Source organism: Vanacampus margaritifer, chromosome 2, assembly GCF_051991255.1.
Source record: "Vanacampus margaritifer isolate UIUO_Vmar chromosome 2, RoL_Vmar_1.0, whole genome shotgun sequence".
NCBI classification, from domain to species: domain Eukaryota; kingdom Metazoa; phylum Chordata; class Actinopteri; order Syngnathiformes; family Syngnathidae; genus Vanacampus; species Vanacampus margaritifer.
In genome coordinates, this window is record NC_135433.1 from 45,988,987 (window position 1) to 46,016,625 (window position 27,639).

Here is a 27,639-nt window from a genome sequence, read left to right on the forward strand (position 1 = left end):
CACCCGCTGACGCACTTAAACATTGCTCGTGTCTTCTATTTGAACATCGTTTATCCCCCCCCCCCCCCCCCCCCCCTCGTCTAAGATGTGAAAAACTTGTGTTTTCATGTCAAATCATCAAGATCATACCCTTCTAGTCGGGACTTGTGGTGAAAGTTTGCCAAAGTAACACTTTGGCGTTTCACGTGGGCGTAGTTTGAAAGCAAGCAAAGCACTTGGCAGTCTCTCCAGCAACTATTGGTTTAGCAGAACGGACCGCCGTTTTAGTAAAGTTCATCATTTACCAGATAAGAGAACGGGAGGCGCATTCAGGATTCGGAATATCCGCTTGGATGATTACAAAAGGGTGTTTGCGGCATAGGTGTTTTTTTTAAGTTTTTTTTTGAAACCTGGAATATTTTAATCAGGGATAAATTCATTTTAAAGGTCTAGAAAAAAGTAGCATTTTCTAATGTTCACATTTAAAGCTGTCACTATGGAGTAAAAAATAGTTGAGTGGGATACTGACTTTGTAAATCCCACTTGGATTTTCGCTTACACAGTAAATTTCGTGGAGTCAATTTTACATTTGGAAGAGAGTAAAATACTAAAAAAAAAGACAGTTTAGGAACGAACCCACAACCATCAGCATGGAAGACAACCACTCTACCACTTGAGCTATGCGAGACTTATTGTTACTTAACATATTGCTGGCTTGTCCAAAAGGAGACTAAAAAATGGAGGTACGAGGATTCCACCTGACACCTGCGATATATTGACACAGAGCAGGAGTGGAAAGGGTCAGCGGTTAGATTGGTTGCCTCCCACCCTGAACTGTTGAGTGTTTTTGTTTGTTTCCGAATATTTTACTCTCTTCAGAGAATAAGTTTACTCTGTTTAGACGGGGACTGAATATCGTCTTTTTCAGAGTAAAATTGACTTTACACAAATTTGTTATCTGGCCTGCAGAATACAAATCGTACATATTATTAAACTGAAAAGTAACTGTCCGGAAGTATATATTAAGTATGCTGTTCCTCAACTTTGTTGCCAGAGATTACAGGAAAAGTTCCTCCTCTTTACTTTAATTACACAAGCAGCATCGAGTCTGTGTGTGTGTGTGTGTAGTAAAACAGTGATAAGTAAGAAGCCCCCCCCCCCCTCTCTCTTTAAAGTGCAGGCGAGTCGGTTGCTACCCAACGTGTCCATGTGACCTGCGCTCGCCTGCAGGAACTGTCCATGGTACCCTGCTGCCATCCCTCCAAATTAAAAGGGCCGCAAATAAAGACAAACCAACACTTTTACGAGCCTCTAAAAATATCACCGTCAAGATTTTTTTTGCTTGACTACACAAAAGCTAATGAAAAGATGAGGGACATTGTGTTACCTGTCCCGACACCCCCCCCCCCTCGTCAACCAGCCCTGGCCACCCACTCTAACTTCACTTGGTTAATCCAGGAAAATGAATTATGTGGATTTAATTCAACGAGGTCTGAGAAATGATCCATCTGCTGTCGAGCAGCTGGCCAAAGGATAAATGTAATTAATGACTTAACTTTTGATCAGTATTCCACACAAAGAGTTGTTTGCGTGGTGGTCCCGCGGGGGGGGGGGGGGGGGGGGGGGCAAACAAAACAAGGCGATAGTGTCATCGTGTGTTTCGTTCCGTAATTAATGTTAGGGGCAAGTTTTTGCACCTGTCAAGTTTTGTTTTCCAAATGATTGTTTGATGTACACAGAAAAAATGGGGGGTTATATTTACTTGAAAAAGCTTAGTAAAGGTTGACGCACTCAGAAATTCTAAGTCATTTTACAAAGAGTTTAACTAGAATTTCTGATGTGAAAAAAACATTACAAGATTTTTTTCCAAGTACATCAAACCCAATTTTTTCTGTGCATATCACTTATCGTGAATTTTGTTGTCGTATCATTCATCAGCAGCACAATAACGATTGCAATTAAAAAACAATAATGCAAAGTAATATTAATCATCAATGTGGCAATTTTTGATGAAATGATTTTTGAAACAAAACTGTGCAAATTTTATTATTAGTACTTAAATCAATTTAAATTATGTGTGTCCTCAATTGGTGTCATTGCAGTACTGTAGGAAAATGTACTAAAAAAATATGCTATTCATTTCAAACTATTGGAAAAAAATGTTTTGTTTAGTACATGTTTAATGAAATAATTATTGTTTATATTTACATATATACTTATATACACGTATATATACACATATATAGCTATATATGTGAATATACGTATGCATATGTATATATACGTGGGTATGTGTGTTTATATATATATATATATATATATATATATATATATATATATATGTATATATACGTGTGTGGTATATATATATTAACACACTTACACACATATTGAAAAAACACTTAAGATATCTAAAAATCTTCAGCCTAGAGTATTATGGTTATGTAAAATGGCATACAAGAAAATAAGCTTTTTGAGTGACATGGCAAAAAAAAAAAAAAACCCTGATGAAATCCATATTTCCCATTGCTGCACGGCCTTTTTTTTTTGGCCTAAATATACATCCCAATGTACCTTGATGGCAGCGTACCTCATTGGCTGCGCTCCGGCTCAGTTGGCCTAACTATAAAGCATCTGCTTATACCCTTGTGGGCTGGGAAGAATTAGGATTTATGAATTTATTTCCTCTGTTGTATTGTTTAAACAGCTTTGGTTTAGTTTTGATCCCTTCCTCTCGCCTTTGAGGCCATTCCACGGTGTCAGCTGTTGACTGATAGTAAGAGAACTGCCTCACAGTGTGAATGAAAGAAAACTAGCGGTTGGTAAACACTGATAAGGGATAAATAGAAAGCGGTCAGGCAGAGATAGTTCTGTGGGAGCCCAGATTGTGTGCGGTCTGTTAAAATGAGATTCGGAGCCTGTCCTTTTTATTCTCGCCCCCCCTCCCTTCCTTCCCCGGTGCACCGTTTGTCTGGAAAATCTCCAGTGACCAGGCTCGCCAATCCCAGGCTGCGCCATTCTCTTCTTCTATTTGTTTTCTCTCCCAACGAGGGTCAAGTTGGCCAATAGACACGTCCCCGATGCTTATGGACAGCTGTCATGACTTCAAGTGCGTACGCTCGTTACATTTTTAAAAAAAAATTTTTTATGTATGCGCTTTCAGGCAGAACTGTCAGAAATGACTTACAAAGTCATCGCTTGAAGTTACATTCTAACATCGGTGTATCGGGAGCTCAACATTTGTTCATATACTGTAGAAAAATGCACTTCTCATCAAGGCATGTCCGAATTCGGATAACATTGAACGCCTCTTCTTGACTAAATTTGTCCCAAGATTATATAAGCAACTTTCAGATACTAGACAAAATATGTTTGAGGTGTGAGGAAGTAAAATTTTAGCTTTCTAAGACCTCTCCTCCAATAAATGTAAACACAAGCAGTGGGCCATATGGGGTCAATATTATACCACAATATTTTGCTATTAAATATACATATAGTATCAAACATAATTTTTCAGCAGGTTTAATGATGCAAAATGTAACATAACATTTTGATGTTTGATACCTCTCCTTCGCTAAATGTGACCATCAGGAAAGAGTGGGCCACATGAGATAAATATTATGTATTTATTTATTTATTTATTTACAGCAAGCTAGACTTTTTGAATCAAAGTCAAGACCTCTCCTCCATTAAACGTGAAAGTTTTCAAAGCTTGTATCCATAAAGCATTATGCCTACCACGAAAAGGCAGTTCAATATTATATCACTTTTTTTTTTTTGCATACACTGTATGAACATTTTTTACCTCTCTTTCAGAGTAACTAAATATTACAATCCACATTACTATACAAATACTTTCCCACAATATTTTTCGTATACTGTATGAATCATTTTCACAGCAGGACATTTGCAGGTTTAAGCAATCCAAATTTAAATTTAAGACCTCACTTTCACTAAATGTGACCCCTAAGTGTGACTGGGCCATACGGGCTCAAATTTAAACCTCGCATCCATAAAACATTACCACTAAAAGTAATATCACAATATTTTGATTGTCTGGTAGCAAACATTTTTACATCAGGGTCACGTCAGGTTCATCAAAGGAAGCAAAATTTAAGACTTTTAAAGCAATTTTTCATCAGATTTAAGACTTCTTCAGTAAATGTGAGCACACAGAGCGGACTAAAGTTGATATCCAAATACTACCCAACTATATTTTTTCATATATTTTATGAATGATTTTCACAGTAGCGCGTCTGCAGGTTTAAGCAAGCCAAATAAAAAATTTAAGACCTCCCCTTTACTAAACGTGATCACTAGATGTAGGCCCTGTGGACTTGGTACCATAATATTTTAAGAAATGTATATCCATGATACATTTTGACAGCGTGGTCAAATCTGAGGCCTCGTGGGCGCAATATTACATCACAATGTTTTTATTTTTTTTAATTTTAATTTTTTAATTTTTTTTTGGGGTGTGAGAGCCAAAATGAACTTTTATTTGCTTTAAATGCGTTTTCAGCCCCTGATTGTACACTTGAGGTGAAACTGTCAAAATCTTCAAAATGAGCATAAGCACAATGAAATTTTATTTATTTATTTTTTATTATTATTATTTTTTCCTGTACTTTCTTATTTTGTGATAACATTTGCCGTATGTATATATTTAAGTACAATTAAGGACTGTGCTTTCGAAAAATAAAAGTAAGGCATTTTAAAGGACACACTAAAGCAATATTAATATTATTACCAATAATAATAATAATATACCAATATTATTAATATTAAAAAACATTTTTTTTATGATTATTGAAAGTTCTGAGCTGAGTCTCTGCCCATCCAATCTCTTATCGTATGCGACTGCTATGTTAATGACACACCCCAAAGTAATTATTCTATTCAGGTGCAGTCTGTTGTCATCCCTTTAGACATTTTTGGGTGAAAATGTGAGTGTGTGTGCGTGTGTGTGTGTGTGTGTGATGAAAAAGACCTTTCCTTGAGGAGCACCATGTGGTGTATTTACACAGAACATAATTCAGGCCATTGTAGCCCAGCAGCTAATGAGATTGGTTGTTAAGTGAATGACACAAAGGCTAAAAAAAAAAAAAAAAAAAAGGAAAAGGGAAAGGGCTCCGTGTTTTGGGTGACACACGCGCACACACACACACACACACACACACACACTCTCTCTCAGCAATGAGGCGGACAAGTCCACCTCATTTCTGTCCTCGTGCTCCGTCTCATCTAGCGTGTCACCATGAGATGCACAACAAAGGCTCGTGAGAGAAGGGTAAGTTGAGCTTGCCGTTCAGACTCGTTTGTGCTTGGGGAGGAGGGGGGGGGGGGGGCATGATCGGTGGACGGGGGGTTGGTCAGTCTCAGTCATGCTCAGAATAGAAGCGGTGCTTTCACTTTGGGAGATTTGATGGCAGTTTTCAGTCAAGCATTGGTTTGTGTGTATCAGTTGGTATTAGAGGTGCACAGTTGAGCCGTTTAGTTTAGTGGTGTGCAATACTGCAAGATTTGGGATAGAGCTGATGTCAAGCAGGGTTCGATTAGTTTGGGATTTATCAGTACAGTTTTTCTTTTTCATTTTGACTTCTTTTTTTTAAATTTAGTTAGTTTTAATTTGTTTCTAGAGCAAGTTTATTTAGTTTTTGTTTTTTTGAAAATGCTTTGTTTGAGTTTAGTTTTTAATATTTTTAGTATTAGTTTTAGTTTTTTTTTTTAAAATGGAGTATTTGTTGAGTAAACAAAAAAAAAGGGTCATAAAGTTAATCCCAAACAAAGTTCTGTACGTTCATAACAGTTGTACCAAAAGGAATATATTTCAAATCAACCGAAAAAGCTCACGCATGCTATTAATTGACGACAAAATCAAAGGACATCATTTTGCTATGATTGAAATTTTTATTAAAGTTCTAGTTAATATAGTTAAATATCTTATATAGTTTCAATTAGTCATTGCTTTTTCAAAGTCACTCTTGTTTTTAGTTGACTTTGTTAATTAACGTGTTTTTTTCAATTTTAGCTTTAGTTATTTCATTAGTTTTCATTTACTATAATAAGTTCCAACATTGATGCCAAATCAATGCAGGGCCAGTAAATACGAATACGTTTTAGTAATGAAAGTGATGACATCATCAAATTGCTAAATCTGTCTGAATTTTCATGACCTTTGGATTATTTGTTAGTTAAAAACCAGGATAAAGTTTAGAGTTAAATAGAACATATTATATTTTTTCATATACAATACGGTATTGTCATATCTGGATTTTTAAAGTTTTCACTACAATACGCCCCCCCCTTTTTTTTTTTTTTTTTTTTTTTTTTTATTATTGCATTTGTTTTCTGGATTTTCCTTCTGAAATGAAATTAGCATTCCACATATTAATGAAAAAAATGTGTGCTCAGGAAATACAATACATTACAAGAATAAAACATCATTCTTCCTCTTTATTGCACTTTAAAAAGAAGAAAAAAAGGCTAATAAAATAATTGATCAACTTGCCCTGTGACTGGCTGGCGATCAGTCCAAGGGTTCAAGTCAGCTGGGACAGGCTCCGGCTCACCTGCAACCCCAATGAGGACAAGTCTGACACAAGTAGCGGCCTATATTTAACGATACTGAAACTCAAGTATCCATCTCATCATGCTAGTATTGATATTATCGGTACTTGGATTGATCCGCTCACCGTTTGTACCGTTTGGTTGTGTTTTGTAGCCGGTTTTTTTAATGGCAGCAGCAGTGATGGCTGCATTACAGAATGTAAGTGCATTAGCTTATCATGCTCGGCGGTGGCACTGGAAAATGGGTTAAAGTCCATTGTGTATAGTAAAGCCTGGACTTAAGTCAAATTTACATTTTGTTCAAGATTACTCCTTTTATTGATGCCCATAATCATATTCATGGACCATCTGCTGATTTTGGCAAGCATGGATCAAACTCGCCCAAAAAGCATCCCCGCTAACCTTTTAAGTACAAAATAGTCTGGCTTAACCGTGCAGGCCCAGAAGTGTGTATATGTGTGTACGGGAGAGAGATTGTTTGGATATTGGCTGCTCGCGCCATATTTGAGTTGATGGTGATCTTCTTATCAAGATCTCCTCTGTCCTTCTTGGCGACGGGCAGCGTAAAACGTCGGGCCGAGGAATCGTTTTACGTGGCAACGGCGTCAAAACTCCAAGGCTTGCGCAGTGTCATAAACACCGGCCAAGGTTTTTCTTTTTGTCCATTCTTTTGTTTTTTCCCGACATCTGAGCTAAGTCCCGACGTGCGCAAAACAGCAAATTCACCAGTGGGCATCCTTTGCCGCGTGAAATACTTATGTTCGACTCATTCCAAACAAAGCTTACGCAGATTGAGAATTCATATGCCAGAGGTAAATCCGAGTTAACACGGATTTATACTGGCATGAGTTAAAGGACTAGAGTTTGTAATCCAGGTGGCCAAGGGATTTTAGCGTACAGTGGCAAAAAATCACTTAAAAAGTCCTCCCCAACGTTCTGAGCCACTCGGCTCAATGAGCAGACGGATCGTTCCCGATTGATGACAGCGCAACGATGTCAACAGTGGACAGCGTGTGCGACATTCGTTGTACTTGGATGGATGCACGGATGCCAACGTGTGCTTTGCTACTTATATTTACTCCACTGAAGGCCAAACGTGAAGTCTAAAAGTGAATTTGGAGAATGCGGTCATAACTCTTGCATACCTGGTGGCAATTTACACCATTGACATATATTTACATTTAAGATGAACTTTATGCGCTTTATCGGGGTACAACATTTTTGGTGGTCCGCAAAGTTGTGGTGCCCAAAAAAGGCACTGGCCCTGATTTAAAGCTATACTTAAGGAAATGTATCATTTTAAATGTAGACTTATTCGTGGATGACATCATAAAGCGTGAGATAATAATAATAATAATAATGAATCCGATTTTTACAAGACTGTACTTGTGAGTATGTTTGTTTATTGAAAGATTGATTAATCAATTTAAGTGGATACAACTCAAAATATTGACTTCAAGAGCACAAATGTGTTGATTTCATTGCATTTATTTATGAAATTCGTATTGGTGGCCTGGTCCAGCCAGTATTAGTGAACTTCGGGTGGCCCCAAACAGTCACATGGTCACATCAGGTCGAACCTTATTAACTCATTCACTGCCATTGATGGCTATAGATGTCAAAAATTCATTTGAACTATTTCTATTAGGTTTTTTTTTCCACTTTTGTTAACAAAAGTATGAAAACCTATACATTTTTTTATTGTACATTTAAAACAGATATAAAATTTGTGATTAATCGTGAGTTAACTAGTGAAGTCATGCGATTAATTACGAAAAAATTAAATCGCCTGATGCCCTAATTTTTAATAATCTTTTTTTAAAAAGTAATTTTAATTATTATTATTTTTTTAATAATCTTCTTTTTCTTTTCTTTTTTTAAAGAATACAATCTTAATAATCAGGCGATTACATTTTTTATTGATAATTAATCACATGACTTCACTAGTTAACTCACGATTAATCACAAATTTGATACCTGTTCTAAATGTACAATAAAAAAAACCTAGGTTTTCATACTCTTGTTACAAAAGTGGGAAAAATGTTAAACTAATAGAAATAGTTCAAATGAATTTTTGACGTATATAGCCATCAACGGCAGTGAATGAGTTAATAGCGTGATTAATCAGTGGTCTATGATTATTGACAATACTAAAAAAAAAAAGCAACAGACAAAATAAGAGTGTGTTTTCTGTTTTTCCTGCAATGTGGGGACCATTATGTTTTATGTAAGTTTTGGGACCAAAACGCAAAAGACCTAAATATTTCACAGCTAAAAGTTGAGTGTGTTATATCTGAGGATGTAGTCAAACCCCAGCAAATAGCAAAAATCTGCATACAGTTGATGGCCATAAAAATACTCCATGACCTCCCCCCACATAAAAAAAAAATAAATAACAAAATAAGCTATATACTGATGTTCCCTTGTTTTTCCTGTGATGTGGAGACGTAGTTTTTGGTTTTATCAAAGATGAAAGTTTTGAACAGTGTTATGTGTGTGTGTGAGTGTGTCTCTTGTTTTTTTACGGCAATACAGGAAGATATATGTTTTACAGTACATAAGATTTGAGGAGAAAAAGCAAAACAGACAAACTGGTCCATTTTAGTTTTTTTTTAAAAAATTTTTAAAGAGTGAGTTTTTGTGAAAAATTTGCATTTTATGTCAGGTTATTGTAACTGTGGTAGCTAAAAAAAATAATAATAAAAAAAGCTGTGGTCAAACCGTAAGGGGAGTGTTCATATTTTCCCTGCAATGTTGTCCGGAACCCATAGTTTTTACAAACCTTTTGGGGACCAAAAGCAAAAGATGTAAACTGGTACATTTTTGGGTAATTGATTTAATTGCGGGGTTGATATCATAGTTTGAAATTGTGTGTGAGGTTATGTTGTATCTTGTGTTGTTGTTCTTCTTCTTGTTTTTCCTACTCTGTTGGGGACCCATATAGTTTTAATGTAACTTTTAGGAACAAAATGCAAAATAGCTGAACTGGTATATTTTAAGGTGAAAAATCTTTGTAATGTGTCTTGTGTCAAGGTTGGAATGTTATAGTTAATTTTAGCATAAAGCAAGTGGCTGCTACAACGTAGCAAGGGTTGTACTTGTACATGTAGTCAAACCCGAAGGCAATAAAAAAAGTACTTAGATTTTTAAGTACCTTTACATTTAAATATGTATTTTAGGGGTGAATTTTTTGTAATGTATGTAGGCTAACTTAAGCTGAATTAGCTTTAGCCTAGCGCAAGTTGCTCTTTAGCTTTAGCTGTAGGCAAATCAGAAAGCGTGTGGGTGTGTTTCTTGTTTTTGTAATGGCCATGGGGCACATAAAAAGACACAAACTGATACATTTTAAGGTGAAGATTTGATTTAGAGCATGAAGTTTATCATTGGTGTTTGTGCGGTTATCACTAGCTTTAGCCTGAAGCAAGTAGCTGCAATTACAAACTTACGCCATAAGTTAAAATAGTGGTGAAAAGAAGCTCTCACTCATAGAAAAGCATTGGACTTTGTAATTTGATTTGTGAGTATTATTTTGATTTCAAAATGTGATGAAATGTCAATCGACTACTCTAACAATCCTGGTTTGTATGCTAGTCACATGCAAAAGCAATACAGTACAATACGGCGTTTGTTTACGCCGTGTAACTGTAAGGTGCTATTTTTCTGTCCTATTTCTAATTGTGATGTACGTTTGGTGGAAAAAAAAACAAAACATAGACCCAAACTGGTACATTTTAGAATTCCTTTTTGTGATGCTGTTGTAATTTTGAGATGTGTGTTTGTGATTTTCCATAAAATTTGAGAACACAATTGTACCTAATGCTTAGGGACAAATAGCAAAAAAGCTAGACTGGTAAATTTATAAGGTGAATATTATTAGTATTGTGTAATTTGGTATAGAATATGAAGTTTAGGATAGTTAGTCTTATTTTCGTTAGCTCTTAGTAGATGTTATAGATTGTAGTCAGACCGAAAGGAGTGCCTGATTTTCCTGCAATGTGGGGACACATAAATTTGACATATCATATGGCTACAAAAAGCAAAAGAACGAAAGTGGTACATTACATTGTATGGTGAATTTTTGTAATGCATTTTTATGGCATTATGGAAAACTTGTAACTTTTGGGAAAACCCTACTCCGGTACATATTAACTCATTTGCTCCCCAAAATGTATAAATACCTTCTTATTTAAATATTACCATGCTCCCAAATACATATTTATACGTTTTTATTATTTTTAATTATTGTTTTATGCTAGACCAAACAGAAGGCTTGGATGCAACTGAACTGAAGAGAATGCTTGAAGCAATGGTACTTATTACAAAAACGGCCAGCAGGTGGCAGCTAAGTATAAGAGATCAAGCAGGGCCATGTTGCAAAAAGCTCTTTCCCCCACTGTTTTAAACAGATTTGTGAATAATGATGAAACTTAGCTATATTCTAATGCTAATTGCTGCGAAACAGAAATAGATAGAAATATACTTTCTCAAATCTTTCTGTTGGTAGGTTCCAGAACACAATATTCTGTGGGCCTTGCAAAATCAGTCAAAATCCAGTAAAACAGCCGGGAGCGAAGGGGGTTGCTTCAGTGAAAATGACTGGGAGTGAATGAGTTAAGAAGGTCATTTTGTTTAGCGTGTGAAGTTTAAGATAGAAGCTGTGGTTAAAGTTAACTTTAGCATGTTTATGAGAGTGTTGTAGTGCAGTTGTCATTTTCTTGTTTTATTATGTGAGGACATTTCAGTTGATGTACTTTTTGAGGTCAAAAAGCAAAAGAAACAAGTTTTCAAATTTAGGGTGATTTTTTTTCCTTCTTCTTTTTTTTTGCTTCCCGTTGTTCCTGCAATATTTCTAAAGTGTTTGTATTTGAGGATTAAGAGCGTTCCTAAAGTGGGTCAATGGCTCCAATCTTAAATGAGTATAAGGTCAGTGGGCGGGGTTGTGATTGGTTTGAGCTACTCTATGGTTGGGGTTATGATCAGTCTCCCCGGGCGTAAACATACATCAACATCATGTCGCCAATAGTGTGTGTGCGCGCGCGTGTGTGTGTGTGTGTGTGTGTGTGTGTGTGTGTGTGTGTGTGTGTGTGTGAGAGCTAGAGTGGAGTTGTTTAATGACATGAACAGCTGACTCATTTAGAGAGCGCAGTGAAAGGTAATTAACCCTGGGAAAACTACAGCTGCCATGCGAGCTGTTCACTTCAGTACAATCTGATTAGAAATCACTGACTCCTTTCGCAAGCAGCGTGTCCAACGTCAACTTTTCTTCTTTTTGCACGGGAGACCTGCCTTTTGTGCGGGGGAAGGATTAAGCGGAACGGTTCCTACGCACCTCCCAATTGGCGACCACCTGGTGGCATTCATGCAAAAAAAAAAAAAAGAGGCTCCTTGGGCGGGATTACGGAGCTCATTGTTACACCGGGGGCCTGGAACTTCTTTTTCCCCGAACACCTGTCCCCAAATTAGGCAAAGCATGTTCACAACGCCATTCAAAGATCGCAACTAGCCTGAGAGTGCCTTGGCAGAAGGGCGCACCATCCACTCCGCTATTGAAGCGCCGAGAAGATACTAATTTTATTAGACTCGGCATTAATTGGATTGAAACGAGCAAATAAAATAGCGGCTCTTCATATGACAGGAGAACTAAAAGCAGGGAAAATGTGGTCAAAAAAGCAGCAATTGGCTCTCTGATGTCAGAAGAAACGTTCTGGACTCGGCGCCGCCCGTGTGGTCCGCCTCCAGATGAACTCAATTTAGAGGGACTGACTTTGGAACGCCATGACAAGATTCCCCCAAAAAATCAGCACGGCAAAGGTGTCACCATCTGACTCTTTCATTGGGACGCTTGCTAACTGGCTCCAATAACAAGTTTCCCCTGTAGTTATGCCATCATAGCGAATCATTGAAGCCGTCGTGGCGAGCCAGCCTCCTAATTGTCTGGTAAGAATTCTGGGAGCGCTGTCCTCTTATTGAAGCTGGTCTGTCTTGGAGAGGGGATAAGATAGCGAAACGATATGAAAGTCCTCTTTGGCAGAAGGCACAAACACTTTGCAGGAGAGCTGAGAGGCTGTTCTGTTGGACGTGCCTGCTGATTTGAAGATTTAACGAGAACGACGATGTCCGCGGATCCTAAGAAATTATCCTTAAAAAAAAAAGACCTAATCCTTAAAGGCTCTGTTCAAAGATTTCAAAGATCACTTGGTTTGGGGGTCGGGGGGGGGGAATCAAAAATAGTATGTTAAAACATATCGTAATATATTGTGATATACAGTAAGATTGTGCCCACATCACCTACTCCTGATGCTTGTATTTAATAAAGGAGAGGTCTTAAATTTAATGGAAGGGGCCTTAAACGCCTTTAAAAGTTTTGCATTTGGGCTTTGTCAAGCAAAGGTCTTAAATTTTAAGGAGCCTTTAACTCATTCACCGCCATTGACGGCTATAGACGTCAAAAATTCATTTTACCATATTTTTCGCACACCTTCAATGAATGGCCTGTTCAAAAACAAGAAAATGTGGAAAATACGTAATTATTTCTATTAGTTAAAAAAAAATTCCCCCACTTTTGTTAACAAGAGTATGAAAACCTAGGAAAAAAAATTGTACATTTAGAACAGATCGAAATGTGTTCCATCTCCCATAAAACACTTCTTTTCTTTTCTTTTCATTGAGGATCTGTGTTACTAGTATGACGGTGTATTAGGGCCATGTATGTATTTTTCAGGGGGGTCATTCTGAGAAAAAACTCACAAATTTGACATTTTATAAAGTGGCAAATTTGGGACTTTATAAAGTGGCAAATTTGCGAGGAAAAAAAAAATCTTAAATTTGCAAGTTTATAAAGTGACAAATTTTATATCTGTGCTAAATGTACAATAAAACAATTCTAGGTTTTCATACTCTTAACAAAGTTAGAAAAAAATGTTGAACTAATAGAAATAGTTCAAATGAATTTTTGACGTCTATAGCCGTCAATGGCAGTGGATGAGTTAATGCCTTTAAAAGTCTTACATTTGGCTTTTTATGAAAGAAATACAGAATTGTATCTTCCTATTTTAATTATTGTATACCTAATTGAAAAATAATCTATATACATAGAGTTAATATCGCTCACTTCTAATGTTAATATTTAGTGAAGGAGAAGTCCAAAATTTTAAGGGGTCTTAAAACAAAAGTCTGAAATTGGGCTTCCCATACATTACAAATACATTTTTTAAATTCATAATATAGTGACATAATATTGAGCTCACGCACTACTAAGTTCATGTTTAGTGAAGGAGAGGTCTTAAATTTGGTGGAAAGGGCCAAAAAAGGCATCTGTCTTCCTTAACTCATTCACTGCCATTGACGGCTATAGACGTCAAAAATTCATTTGAACTATTTCTATTAGTTCAACATTTTTTTCTAACTTTGTTAAGAGTATGAAAACCTAGATTTTTTTTAATTGTACATTTAAAACAGATACCAAATTTGTGATTAATCTTGAATCCCTAATTAAAAAGAAAAAAGATTATTAAAAATTAGGGGCGTCAGACGATTACATTTTTAAATTGTAATTAATCGCATGACTTCAATAGTTAACTCATGATTAATCCCAAATTTGATATCTGTTCTAATTGAACAATTAAAAAAATTCTAGGTTTTCATACTGTTGTTAACGAAAGTGGAAAAAAATTGAAATTATTAGAAATAGTTCAAATGAATTTTTGACGTCTATAGTCGTCAATGGCAGTAAATGAGTTAAACGTCCAGATAACCTGCTGTTTACTGTTCCATAAAGTGTTTTTTTTTTTAAATATGATGGGGAAATATTGTGATATAATATTGAGCCCACAGCCGTCCCACACTCCTCGTGCTTACATTTAGTGATGTCGAGGTCTTAAATGATGTCTTTAAGTTTTGTATCATACACTGTACAAAAAACTATTGAATTTTTTTTATATAATATTGAGCCATGTCACTAAACATAATTCTCCTATTTAAAGAAAGTGAGGTCTTAAATCTGTTCAAAAGGCCCCAAAAGTCTATTAAAGGACTGTAATTTTGTCAAAAAAAAAACCCACATGATTAAAAATTTAAGAGATACTGAGATAAAACTTTCAGTTGCAATGCCAATTTTCTGCCACAATTGAAATAAGTAATACATTTAAAAAGATGATGACATAAATACGAGAATCATTTCCACAGGGTAGCTCTCTCGCCGTCTAAAAAAAAAACACACAACTTGCTTATACTCCGTGAACAGAAGTTGATTTTAATCTCGGCGCCGAGCTTCATTTGCTCCCCAGCGAACCATTTGCATGTCAATGAAAAATGGCAAAAGCAATCACTTGTTCGTTGAATCCAATTTGACCACCGGTAGGAAAAAAACAAGGTGTGTGTGATCACTTTGCAGCTCGCTGACCTTTTGCTGCCGTCACACAAACTTTATATTTGGCTTGTGGATGGAAATCAGTGATTGTATTAACAGCATACGGTGATTAGGAAATAATCTATAGTGTGGATATAAAGAAATAGCAAAATATATACCCGTTATTTTGCGGTTGTGAAATAAAACATTTCAATGATTATTGCTTGCGACACAATGGCTTGACTTGGGAAAAAACTGATCTCAGTTTGAGAATTGTAATGAATCACTTTGTCATTATATTAAATTAGAAAACCATTTCCTTTAATGTCTAATTGATATCAAAGACCATCTGTCTTTGAAATCATATACGGTGCTTCCACCATCTGTCATTAAATAAGAAAGAGAGCATCCAGCATTAGGAAGTGCTTTAATGCCGACTCTTTCAAATTCAGTATGTTCTTGAAAAACCCAATTCACCTTTTTATGCCCAAAATAAACCACCAAATCATACAGAATTTGCTGTAAATACATAAATAAATAAATAAATAAATAAATAAATAAAATACAAGTCAAACTATCATTTGACTTCTTCAAGAAATTTTCATGTGCTTTACTATTTTTTCATTCGTTTAATAACGAGTATATTGGAAAATTCTGAGTAAAAATAATGATTTTATTTTAGCATGAAATTAACATTTTGGTAAAAAAAAAAAAACTTTTGCAAAAATCTTACATTTACTTGTAATTTCCATCAATAATCGCATCAAAATCAGAGCATGGCACAGCAGAATTGGCTCTACATTTATCGTAAATATTAAACATGTTTTGCACTTTTGATTTCCAAGCAAAATCAGCATCAGAAAAATCTCTCACCACAAGATAATCGCTCCGGGAAAGTTTTTTAGACATCCGACAATCGGGCCTTTATTGAGTTTGATCAAAAGAGAGGAATAATAATCAAATTAGGGCAGATTGTCGGTATATGTGAACTCTACTTAATGTTATTAACGCAAGGTATAATTATCCTGTGGTATCAAGTGTGTGATTGGATTGGCATGTCTGAACAATCTCTTGGAGACATTTGATAATCGAGCCTATACTGGCATCGATCAGAAAAGAGGAACAATTCTCAGATTAGATCATCAATTAGATTATCGGTATGCGTGTACCCCACTTAACGTTTATGATTGTCAGTTGCAACTGTTCTTCTGAGCAGAATGAGGAGGGAAAAAAAATCACTCTACACCACAAGATAATCGGTCTGGACAATCTTTTACACACACCTGACAATTTGGCCTCTTCAGACTTTGATCAGAAGAGAGGAAAAATGCTCTAATTAGGTCAGATTAACAATATGTGTGTACTCCCTTTAGCATTTTCCAATCGTCAGCATCAACCGTTTTTCTGAGCAGGTTGGAGAGGAAATAATCATACTTAGTAGGGGTGTGCCCAAAAATCGATTCTCATTTAGTACGATTCAGAATTGATTTTAAATGTCCCGAAATCGATTTCATTGAAATTATTTTATACTGTCTTGTCCTTGTCTGTGTGTGCCTTTTTTGGGAGCGTTGTTCATGTTGTACCCGGTTTGGCCAGTGAGGGGCAGTGTGGTTCCACACGGTCTGATACACTGTTAAGTTGTAGCCACATTAGAGAGTAGAAGGAAAAAGTCACGATCAAGTTATTGCAAGAAAAGTTTTTTTTTTTGCAGTGTGGAGCCGTTCTTTTGAGTGATAAAAGTGCCGCGAGTAGCGCGCTAATTAGCATTAGCGAGTCAGACTGGAGTAGGTCATTACAATTCCTTGCACATCTATAGATTGAAGCAAAAATCATTGTCAATCAAATCATTTTGAATCAAAAATCATTCTTGACCGAAAATCGATTCTGAATCGAATCGCAGGCCCAAAAGTCGGAATCGAATCGTGAGACATTCAAAGATTCCCACCCCGAATACTTAGCACACCCTACACCACGCGATAATCGTTTTGCATAACCTTTTAGAGCTATCCGGCAATTGTACCTTTAATGACTTTGAGCAGAAATGATTCATAATGTTCAAATAAATCCGAAATATTAGTACAGTATGTGTGTGTACCTTGCTAACATTTCAGATTGCAAGCCACAAGATGATCCATAATTATCGGTCTGGATAATCCTTTAGAGCAGAGGTGGGCATCGAGGGCCGCAGTCCTGCAGGTTTTGCGTGTTGCCCTTCTCCAACACAGCTGATATATGATCAGCTCATCAGCAAGCTCTGCATAAGCCTGATAACGATCTTGTTGATTGGAATCAGCTTGTGTTGGAAGTGAGAAACCTACAAAACCTGCAGGACTCCGGCCCTCGAGGACCGAGATTGCCCACCTCTGCTTTAGAGACATCTGACAATTTAGCCAACTGGATTTAGATTGTAAAAGAGATTGCTCAAATTAGCGGTATGGGTGTACTCCGCTCGGCATGAGCAAAGAAGGTTGATAGAAAAATTACCCCCCACACCACATTATAATTGGTACAGATTATCATTTAGAGACATCAAACGATAAATTGATTAGAAGGAGGCTAAAAAAATCTGCGTTTATTATCAGCGTGTGTGTACCCATGAACATTGACACTACCCTGACCGATTTCCGAGTAGATTGGTGAGAAAAAAATTCACTCACGCAGGATAATCTCTTTGAGACCTCAACAATTGTTCTTTTTGCTGACTTTGGTCAAAAGGTAGAGAAAAATTTAACTCTTAAGGATAATCGTTTTATTGACTTTAATCGGAAGAGAGTAAAAAAACACTAGAATCTGTCATTAGCATTATCGTATCGTAATGATAAGCTACATGGTCAAATTTTGTCCCGCCCCCCCCTGTGGAAACTTTCCCTTCCCGCGACGTTCCGTGTGGAAATGCGATCAAGCCACCCGTGTCGCCAAACATTCATTACAAGAAAATATGAAAGTAAAAGCGTCTATCTCTCGCCCTTTATTACACATAAACAGAAACACTTAGCATGTAAAATTAATGTGAAAATTATTCCCGGGGTAAACTATAAACACACACAAGTTACCCTCTGCACGTTTCCGCCCTTCTTCTCCCCCCACCCCCCGCCCACCCCCTCTGCTCCTTCCTCCCCTAGATCAGAGTGTAATTGCCAGTAATCAGGTCTGTTTGCCGCTGATAAAACCACTCTGAATGCGAGGAAGCCTCTTTGTGTGATGACTCAATTATGCCAGAAGTGGCTCATCAAACCTGGCCCATCAGCTGCTTTAATAAATAAGGAGGAAAACTTGCTGTGGGCGCATTATAATTCCATTCATTCCATAATTAAATCCATTCCCCCCGTTTTTTAACCCCTCGCGCTCGCCGTGTTTCCAGAAGGGGGAAACAAAAACAAGTAGGGAAAGAGAGAGGGGAGGGGGGGGGGGCTTTGGGGGGTTGTATACCAGACAGTGACCTTGCACAGGGCGCCCATCCGCTGCCTATAATTCACAATGATACTGCTGAAGAGAGGTTAAGAGAAGGAGGCTCCTGAGCACGTTTTTTTTTTTTACACGCGGCAATTGTATTCAAATCTCATCACCGACGGCCGCCGCCGCCGCCGCGCTGACATTTGGAAATCTTACTCCGGTCTAATCACATTTGAATGCAAACAACGCCACGTCCTGCCAATCCTGTTGTCTCTGCTCTCTTTGCCTGAAAGCAATAAAAAAAAAGGAAAGAAAGAAGAAAAAAAAACGCTTCAGAGTTGTGGCTGTGCTCCATCACAATAGCCACTGTGTTAATTACGCCACGAGAGCCAGGATAAGCAGGCCACCGAACTCAAGGTCAGCGCTGGGTATCCGTGGCAGCAGCTGCACACTCCAATCATAACAAGAGCAATAATAATAATAATAACAATAACAATAACAATAATAATAATCATAATCATAATAATCATAATCATAATAATAGTAATTAGGGCTGGGTTTTAAAAAAATCAAATAATCGATATAGAATCGATTTTCCTTTTCAAGTTTGTTATGATTCATAAAACCATGAAACAATTATTTTTATATCTCTTTTTCGAAAATCGAAATTGAATCGAACTGAACTCTTGTGAATTGAAATTGAATTGATTGAGGAAATTAGAATCGATATCCAGCCCTATAAAAATAATAATAATAATAATAATAATAATAATAAAGACAACAAATAGGACTGGGTTAAAAAAAATAATCGAATAATCGATATAGAATTGATTTCCCTTTTCGAGCCTGATATAGATTCATAAAACCACGAATCAATTATTTTAATATCTCTTTTTCACATAAATTCATAAAAAAAAAAAAAGAATTTTGAAGGCCAAATTTACTGACTGTTTTCTTGAAATTTACTGTTCACATGAATTTAAATGTGTTTTCCTATATTTATGAAAAACCTGACTCAATGCACTTAAGACAATTCAGAATCTGTTTTAATTTGTATATATTTTTGAATAAGAAATCAATATCGGATTGAAGTGAAATGGATCAAATCAGAGCAGGAACAATCGAAATTGAATCGAACTGAACTCTTGTGAATCGAAATTGAATTGATTGAGGAAACTAGAATCGATACCCAGCCCTATAATAATAATAATAATAATAATAATAATAAATAGGACTGGGTTAAAAAAAAAATCGAATAATCGATATAGAATTGGTTTCCCTTTTCGAGCCTGATATCGATTCATAAAACCATGAATCAATTATTTTAATATCTCTTTTTCAGAATTCACAATTCAGAATCTTTTTTAAATTTATATATAATTCTAAAAATATTAATCAATATTGGATTGCAGTGAAGTGGATTGAATCGAATCGGGGGAAAAAAAAAATCAAAATCGAACCAAACTGAACTCTTGTGAATTGAAATTGAATCAATTGAGGAATTTAGAATCAATACCCAGCCCTAATAATAATAATAATAATAATAATAATAATAATAATAATAGGAAACAAACAAGACAAACAGCACTCGCTATTTCACTCCTCGCAGCATCTCGGATGTGGTGCTAATGGTGCGACTCCATGGTTATTCATGACCGCCGGACCCCAACAACCCCCCTCCGACCCATCTCCCCAGGCGCGGCCCGTTCGCCCCTCTGTGCTGGGAATGCTAGCAGATGGGGTTAAGGCAGGGGAGGGGGTTGCAAGGGTGGGGGTGGGGTGGGGGCGTGTCTCAAGGACAGTGAGCAGCCAGATTAACACAGAGAAGATCGGCCGGCGGGACTCTCGCGCCGAGGGCGGGGCCCCAAAGTGTCCTCGGAGGAGCGTCATTTGTCTACATAAGGGAATAAGGGAGGGGGTGGGGGGTGAAGGGCGCATAAATATGATTCAGCAGATGATGAACCAACTCAAATAGTCATGAGTCTTTTTTCATATGCTAATGACTCCACAGTGAATACCCCTCCCTCCATCCTTCAATCCCGCCCACCCTCCTTTTTTTGTTGTTGTCATCCCCCCCCCCCTCTCTGTGAGCTATAATTAAGATGTGTTTTTTTTTTTTTCTCTCCACCCAAAGCTAACATAAATAAATAATTCCATAATAAGATCTGTGAAGTGAGCAGGACTGAATGTAGTCATTGTGCTCCCGCGTGTTTTCCCTCTTGGATGTTTTGTATTAATTAGAAGCGAGCAATCTGATCCCTGTCGAGCAATCAATTTGCATCGTGTTCCTGTGCACATACACATCATTTACACCGTCGCTCACGTTACTCTATATACAGTATATATAAAAATCGGAAAAAAAAAATATATATATTGCTGCGAAATCCTTGTACCTCCAAAATCAGCACGTTTGTTCAACCATTAACATCATATCATCAAATATGTACACACACATATATATATATATGGCTGCCATATTAATGTCAATAATGTATGTGCTTTCTAATGCAGGGAATGAAGCAGATGATCATTTCCTGAGAGACAAGATAAGCGTTGATAAGGCCGAGCAGTGTGAAGCTGGCATCTTTCCCAACACGGCGCCTTCCAAGCAACAATCAAAGGTAAATCAAAAATAACAAGAGAAATAAGAAATGAAAACCGCTTTTGGAGTTGTTGACATTTAAGGATTTGGAAATGCTGATGTTGCTTTCTCTGTTTTATTGAGACTGCATTATTGGTGTGGTGTCTTCATTTGATTATTATTTTTTTTTAAACACTTTTTATTTTTATCATCATTGTAGTTATGGTGCTCATGCTTGATTTGATCATTGTGTATCTCTTCATATACTGTATATGAAGAGTTTGTGTTGGTTTGAAAGCTGCTTTGGAGGATAAAATAATTTTGATAAAATACACAAAATCGTAACTTTTGATATTGTGACCTATTTGACATTTTGTGTAAAACAAACACAATCATTTGCGTCAAATGTACAGAACTCTTGGCAAACTTGGTCTTCTAAGATGGTGGCCATTTTAAACTTGAAAAGTGATGTTACAAAAATCAACAGATTCTTCTTATTTGTTCAGAAGAGCCTGTTGTGTTGTCATCATGTTACCATTTTAATGATTTTAAGTTGAATGGATCCTAGTTTTCTAGTTAAGAGGGTTAAGATAATATGACATTTACATTTTTACCAGATTTATTAAAAAAAAAAGAGTTTCAAGATCTTTTGGAGGAATCACAAATTTCATATCTGTTCTAAATGTACAATAAAACAAATTCTAGGTTTTCATACTCTTGTTAATAAAAGTGGGAAAAAAATGTTAAACTAATAGAAACAGTTCAAATGAATTTTTGACGTTTATACCCGTTAATGGCAGTTAATGAGTTAATTTTAGTCTGACTAAAACATCCCAATTTAAACATATATTCTCATAGAATCTTTTTTTTTATATATTCAATATACACATTAAAACTGACAATTTATATCTATGCCTACATAAAAATACAAAATGAATCAGAATCTGTACCATCGATTTATCTACACTTGCATCATCACCTTTGACACGTTCAAAGACATTTCGACGAAATGCGTGCGCACGCATGTGAGATAAAAAAAGTGTCCCAAACTAACGAGCTACATTGTTTTGTTTTTTTACAGCAGCTAATGTATAGTGTTTGGGAGTTGTTTGTCTCAATAGGCCGCAGTAATCAAAAGTAATGAAGCTATTACGAGCGGGACCTCCGAGGGCTCGGCGTGGCATTAAGAGTGCGCCACATAAAAAGCTTTATTAAAGGAAATTAAGGTCCATCACTGCCACACCTGCTCCCCTATTATAAATGTATGACAGGTCAGTGCCTTCAATCACAACAGCAAACCAGAGAGAGGAGTCATGTTTGCCATTACCAGAGAGAGGGAGAACAAAAAAAAAAAAAAAAAGTCACAGCGCATCATGTGACTCACACATTTGGCTGGCTGGTGACCACTATACGCCGCCATCAGCCCGGAATAATTACGTTTAATAGCTTTGATTTGGGAGCCACCGGCAACACATGGACAGAGTGGATGGGGTTTTTGCCACTATTTTGGTCTAAACACACACACGCACGAGCGCACGCGCACACACACGCGAAGCGGAGCGCAATTTAATGTTATTATTTGGGGTAATTTCATTTTTCCTCACCTTTTCTCAACTTTTGCTTTTTTTCTGACACTCCAACACGCGACGTTATCCGGTGAAATTCTTGACACTTTGGCCCTCGTCTGACACTCTGGTTAGGGTTCGGGATTTCATATCAGGTGCAAATGTACAGCTGGAGCTCTTCAATGGGTTGTCTGACTTTTGGGTCAATTTTTTTGAAGGAGTGTTTGCGCAAACCAAGGAAAAGTTACACTACTGCATTGAAGTGGAATAAAGTTTTTATTTTGCACACTAAAGTACATTTTTCATTAAATTTTTTTAAAAAAAATCATGTTAGGTGTAACAAGAGCAAACCAGCAGCTGCTTGGCCTAAATGGATGCATTACTTGGATGGACGGATGTTGAAATTCACTTTTGAAACTACATCTTGAAAACATGCTAATTATTCTCTAAAATTAGGACATTAATTGACAAAATATATTACTTTTATCCAGCAAACTTATAACTAGTGATTTTTCCCTCATGTGCTCCTAAACGTTTTTTTTTAAATAGGAAATTACATGAAAAAAATACTTTCAATATGATGTCAACTTTTTCCCCACCATTTTCATTTTTTTTAATTTTCGAAATCCATATAAAATAATAATATATTTAGAATGGGTATGATTCAATTTAAACATACATGTTGCACATTTTAACATTTTCTCAAGTAATACAACATCACACGGGGAAAAATACTTTTCAAAAGGTGGCAACTTTTTTCCAACATTTTCTTTTTTTTCCCATTTTCTAAATCCATATAAAATAATGATATATTAATAATGGGTATGATTAAATTTAAACATACATATTGTACTTTTTTCTTTTTTAAGTAAAACATCACACGAAAAAATTTTTGAAAAATACTTTTAAAAAGATGTCAACTTTTTTTCACCATTGTAATTTTTTTTCTTCTAAAATCCATATAAAATAATGATATATTGAGAATGGGTATGATTAAATGTAAATATACATGTACATTTTGACTTTTTATTTTTTTTAAAGTAAAACAACATCATACCGTATTTTTCCACTTTCTCGTGTCATTTACCACCTAAAAGATATTCCCATTTATCATGAAGTGCTTTAATGTGGACTGTTTCCATTTGAGTGAGTGTGCCGTGTTTTGCACGAATGAGAGATTTCAAAGCGACTTCACATTTTTATACCCAATTTGGCTCCAATATTAACAACTTTGGGCTGGACTGTCAGTCACAAATTGAACTGGAACGTATTCACATTTTGTTTGTTTGTAACGGCACAAAAACGGACATCTCACAATGAATGTTAATGGTTGGTTAAACTGTCATTTAACAACTTCGCAGAACAATTAGCCTCTGATTAGTCTACCAAAATTAATTAATTAATAAAATCCTCAAAAAATATTGTGGTCGTCTACAGTTGGGGTATATCAGTGCACAAAGTCGTATTCACACTTTTAGGAATATTCTCGTCATAACTGGTAACATATTAGGCGAGGAACTGCAGCTACCCATTTTTTGTAAACAAACACAGTGTGGCTCCGACTCTGGCTAAAGATATTTTCATGGGCTGTATCCCAAACTTGTCGTGACTGCAGATAGAGGCAAATAAATAATAAATGCCTAATGGCTGTTTTTAGACAAACATTTGCTGTTGCACTTTGTTAAAAAAGAAACCTTTTTTTTTATTATTTGCTTACATGATTTAGTTTATTTGAGAATCTATTTCATTTCAAATTCCTTTAAATCTGGTGCAGTAAATCAGTTTTAAACATTTTTGCATTTTGCTCTTTTTTTTTTACTTGGAGGGATATGTATTGAAGCAACATTAATCTATACAATACAATATATGTAGCAGATATAAAAAGTCTACACACCCCCATACAAATGTACAAAAATGAGATCAAGGTGAATTAAATCGAAATGGAGATGAAGAGGAACTTCATCTTTCATTGTGACAATCACCCAAATCATCTCTATGTCCAAAAATGATAAAAGAATGACTTCACCAGGAAAAGATGAAAAGTTTAGGAATGAGCCAGCCAGAGTCCAGACCTGAATCCGTTAAAAAAAAAAACGTGGAGTGATCTGAAGAGAGCTGTGCACAAGAAATGTCTTCAGAATCTGACAGAACGTTTCGAAAGTGCTTTAGCAAATAGTGGGCACATTTATTAGTTTGAGGGTGTCTACATTTATGCAACCTGGTTATTGTACTTTTTTTTCCCATTAAAATATTTGAATTTGAGTCGTACACGTCATAAATCACAGTCATGGTGTAAAAAGTTTTGAAAACATTCCTCTTGGTCTCACTTTTTATATCACAAAACCTGACATTTAAACAGGGGTGTGTAGACTTTTTATACCCACTGTACAAAGAGCTTAAGGCCAGGGTATGAATCATTTTTGGACTTGATTGTGCTCACGCTTTTGTTGTTGTTTTTTTTTAAATTACCAGATGGATTCCGAAGGCGAGGAGCGGAGCGTGAAAACGTGCGGCCCAGGTGAGCTGCACGCGTACACGCAAACGTTCCACTTATCATCGTGCTTTCGGGGTGCAGGTTCAACAGTACAACTTTACTAACGGTGGATTTTGTGTGTGATCTTGTTGGCCTGAAGTGGAGTGCCGCCGCCGCCGTTGCCGCCACTTGATTACTCACACGGGAATAACTTCATTCAGTTGGAACCGCGGCTCAAATTAGTTAAGGAGCTCGCGTGTGTGTGCGTGCGTGAGACGTGTGATTGAAAGCCTCCAAACTGGAACGGTCATTATGCAAGTGTTCCGGGCTTTGTGGAGGCCTGCGTCGCTTTTTACTGCATGTTGGTGAGATGCGTGAAAAGCTAATTATTTGCGTTATTATTATTGTTGTGGTTTATTCTTCACTTGGTAAATTGATTAAACTATTTTCAGTCATGTTGTCAGCGCTGTCAAAGGACAGCACACGTGTGACTGAATGAAAAGCTTTTCATGTCAATGAAATGTCCGCATCTTTGTTTTTATGCTGTTTTTATGCCCCCAAGCCATAGAGTGAAGCTTCCTTTTTCTTTTTCTTTTTACCCAATGTGGTATTTTCAAAATGACAATTACATGTGAATGCTAAAGATTAGGGGTGTGCCAAAAAATGGATTCCCATAAGAATCACGATTCTCATTTAATACGATTCAGAATCGAATTTAAATGTCCCAAAATTGATTTTATTTAACTTATTTTATACCGTCTTCCCTTTGTTTGTGTGTGCCTTTGTTGGGAGCGCTGTTTATGTTGTACCTGATTTGGCCACTTAGGGGCAGTGTGGTTCCACGTGGTCTGATACATTGTTAAGTTGTGGCCACATTACAGAGTAGAAGGAAAAAGTCACGATCAAGTTATTCCAATAAAAGTTGTTTTTTTGCAGCGTGGAGCCGTTCTTTTGAGTGGTGAAAGTGCCGCGAGTAGCGCGCTAATTAGCATTAGCGAGTCAGACTGGAGTAGATCATTACAATTCCTTTCACATCTATAGATTGAAGCAAAAATCATTGTCAATCAAATCATTTTGAAGCAAAAATCGTTCCTAATCGAAAATTGATTCTGAATCGAATCGCAGACCCAAAAATCGGAATTGAATCGTGAGACATTCAAAGATTCACACTCCTACTAAAGATACTATTTGAGCGTAATATTCAAAATCGAAATACTAAAGAAAAACGATGTCACTCCCCTAATATCATGCAAACACACGCCCCCTTTTGGCTAGGCTAGTTAACTCACAATGCATATTGATCGTTTACCAAACAATTAAATCTCATTTAGGAAGAATTTCAACTTTTATTTTCTTATTGAGTTAATGTGCTGGCAAAACCTACACCGAAACTTTCTTCTACAGAAACGTGCTATTCAGGCCACTTTCGGTTGTGGATACAGAGACCACACTAATCCATTATTCATACAACTAAAAACTTTCAAATTTAATGAATTGATGGAGTTTAACCGCCTTTAAATAATGTATTAAGCCCATCGTGAAATTTTACCAGTCAATATACAAATCAAATAAAACATTTCAAAAAAGGAAATGTGAGTACAAATTAAGAGGAACAGACAATTTTTCCAAACCTTATATAATCGAACAAAACAAAAAAGAACGATCTTTTCAGTCTTATCTGTATTTTTTTTTTAAATGTATAAAAGCACGATTACTGGAAAGTATACAGTATATATAGCACAAGGAAATGCTGTTGAAATATTTCATAGAATTGTTACATTGAAAGCGTCTTAACCGCTCGCTGTCATTCATTTTGTGTTTATTATTTGTGTGTGTGTGTGTGTGTGTGTGTGTGTGTGTGTTGATCAAGGGCAGATATATATATATATATTTTTTTTACTTCTTTCTGTCCCCTTTCATGTCTTTTATTTTAAAGAGTGAATAAAAAATTGAAAATGAGTTACAAGCATTGAACAATTGTGATGATGTTAAACGACGGTCACGTTGACACAAAATGGCATTTAGCAGGACGAAAATGCAGATTACAATAGCTAGCTCAAGATGCTATGCTAATACGCGTCCTAGAGTGATTATAAACAAAATGGTTGTGGATGCTTTTTAAGCACCTTGATGAAATTGAGAAAGTAGGCCTTAGTTTTAGCGTAGTTTAAAAAATAGTTTTAGTATTAGTTTTAACAAAATATATGGAGTATTTGAGTACAAGATAATATAAAACGTTTGTTTCGTTACCAAAAAGTTTTTTCAATTTTAGTTGTTATTTCATTCGTTTTCATTAACTATAATAGCCTTGTCAACTTTTTCTCATTTACTTATTTCCTCTCATAAAATTCCAACTTTTTTTCCTTGAAAAATTTCATATTTTTCTATGTAATATTAAAAGGGAGGGTTTGGGACTTCTTGCAAGAATGTGACGGTGCTCCTCGTTAAATTCCAACTTTTTCCTTGTAACACGAAGACTTGATGATATTAACTCATTCACTGCCATTGACGGCTATACACGTTAAAAATTGATTTGAACTATTTCTATTAGTTTAAAATTTTGTCCTCTTTTGTTTACAAGAGCATGAAAACCTAGATTTGTTTTATTGTACATTTAGAACATATACAATTTGTGATTAATAGTGAGTTAACTAGTGAAGTCATGCGATTAATTACGATAAAAAAAAATTGAATCTGACATGCCTGACATCCCTTATTTTTAATCATCTTT

General features: G+C 36.2%; 1 protein-coding gene across 4 annotated transcripts in view; it reads left to right on the plus strand.

Annotated features, from left to right (window-relative positions):
• The window catches only part of st18 (ST18 C2H2C-type zinc finger transcription factor), a 94,950-nt gene that overhangs the window by 27,536 nt on the left and 39,775 nt on the right, over positions 1–27,639 (plus strand). For all 4 annotated transcript variants that reach the window (XM_077559055.1, XM_077559053.1, XM_077559054.1 and 1 more), the window contains exons 3-4: positions 20,801–20,910; positions 24,908–24,953. In XM_077559055.1, the coding sequence (XP_077415181.1) occupies positions 20,801–20,910; positions 24,908–24,953 (156 nt within the window). The remainder of the gene's footprint in view (positions 1–20,800; positions 20,911–24,907; positions 24,954–27,639) is intronic.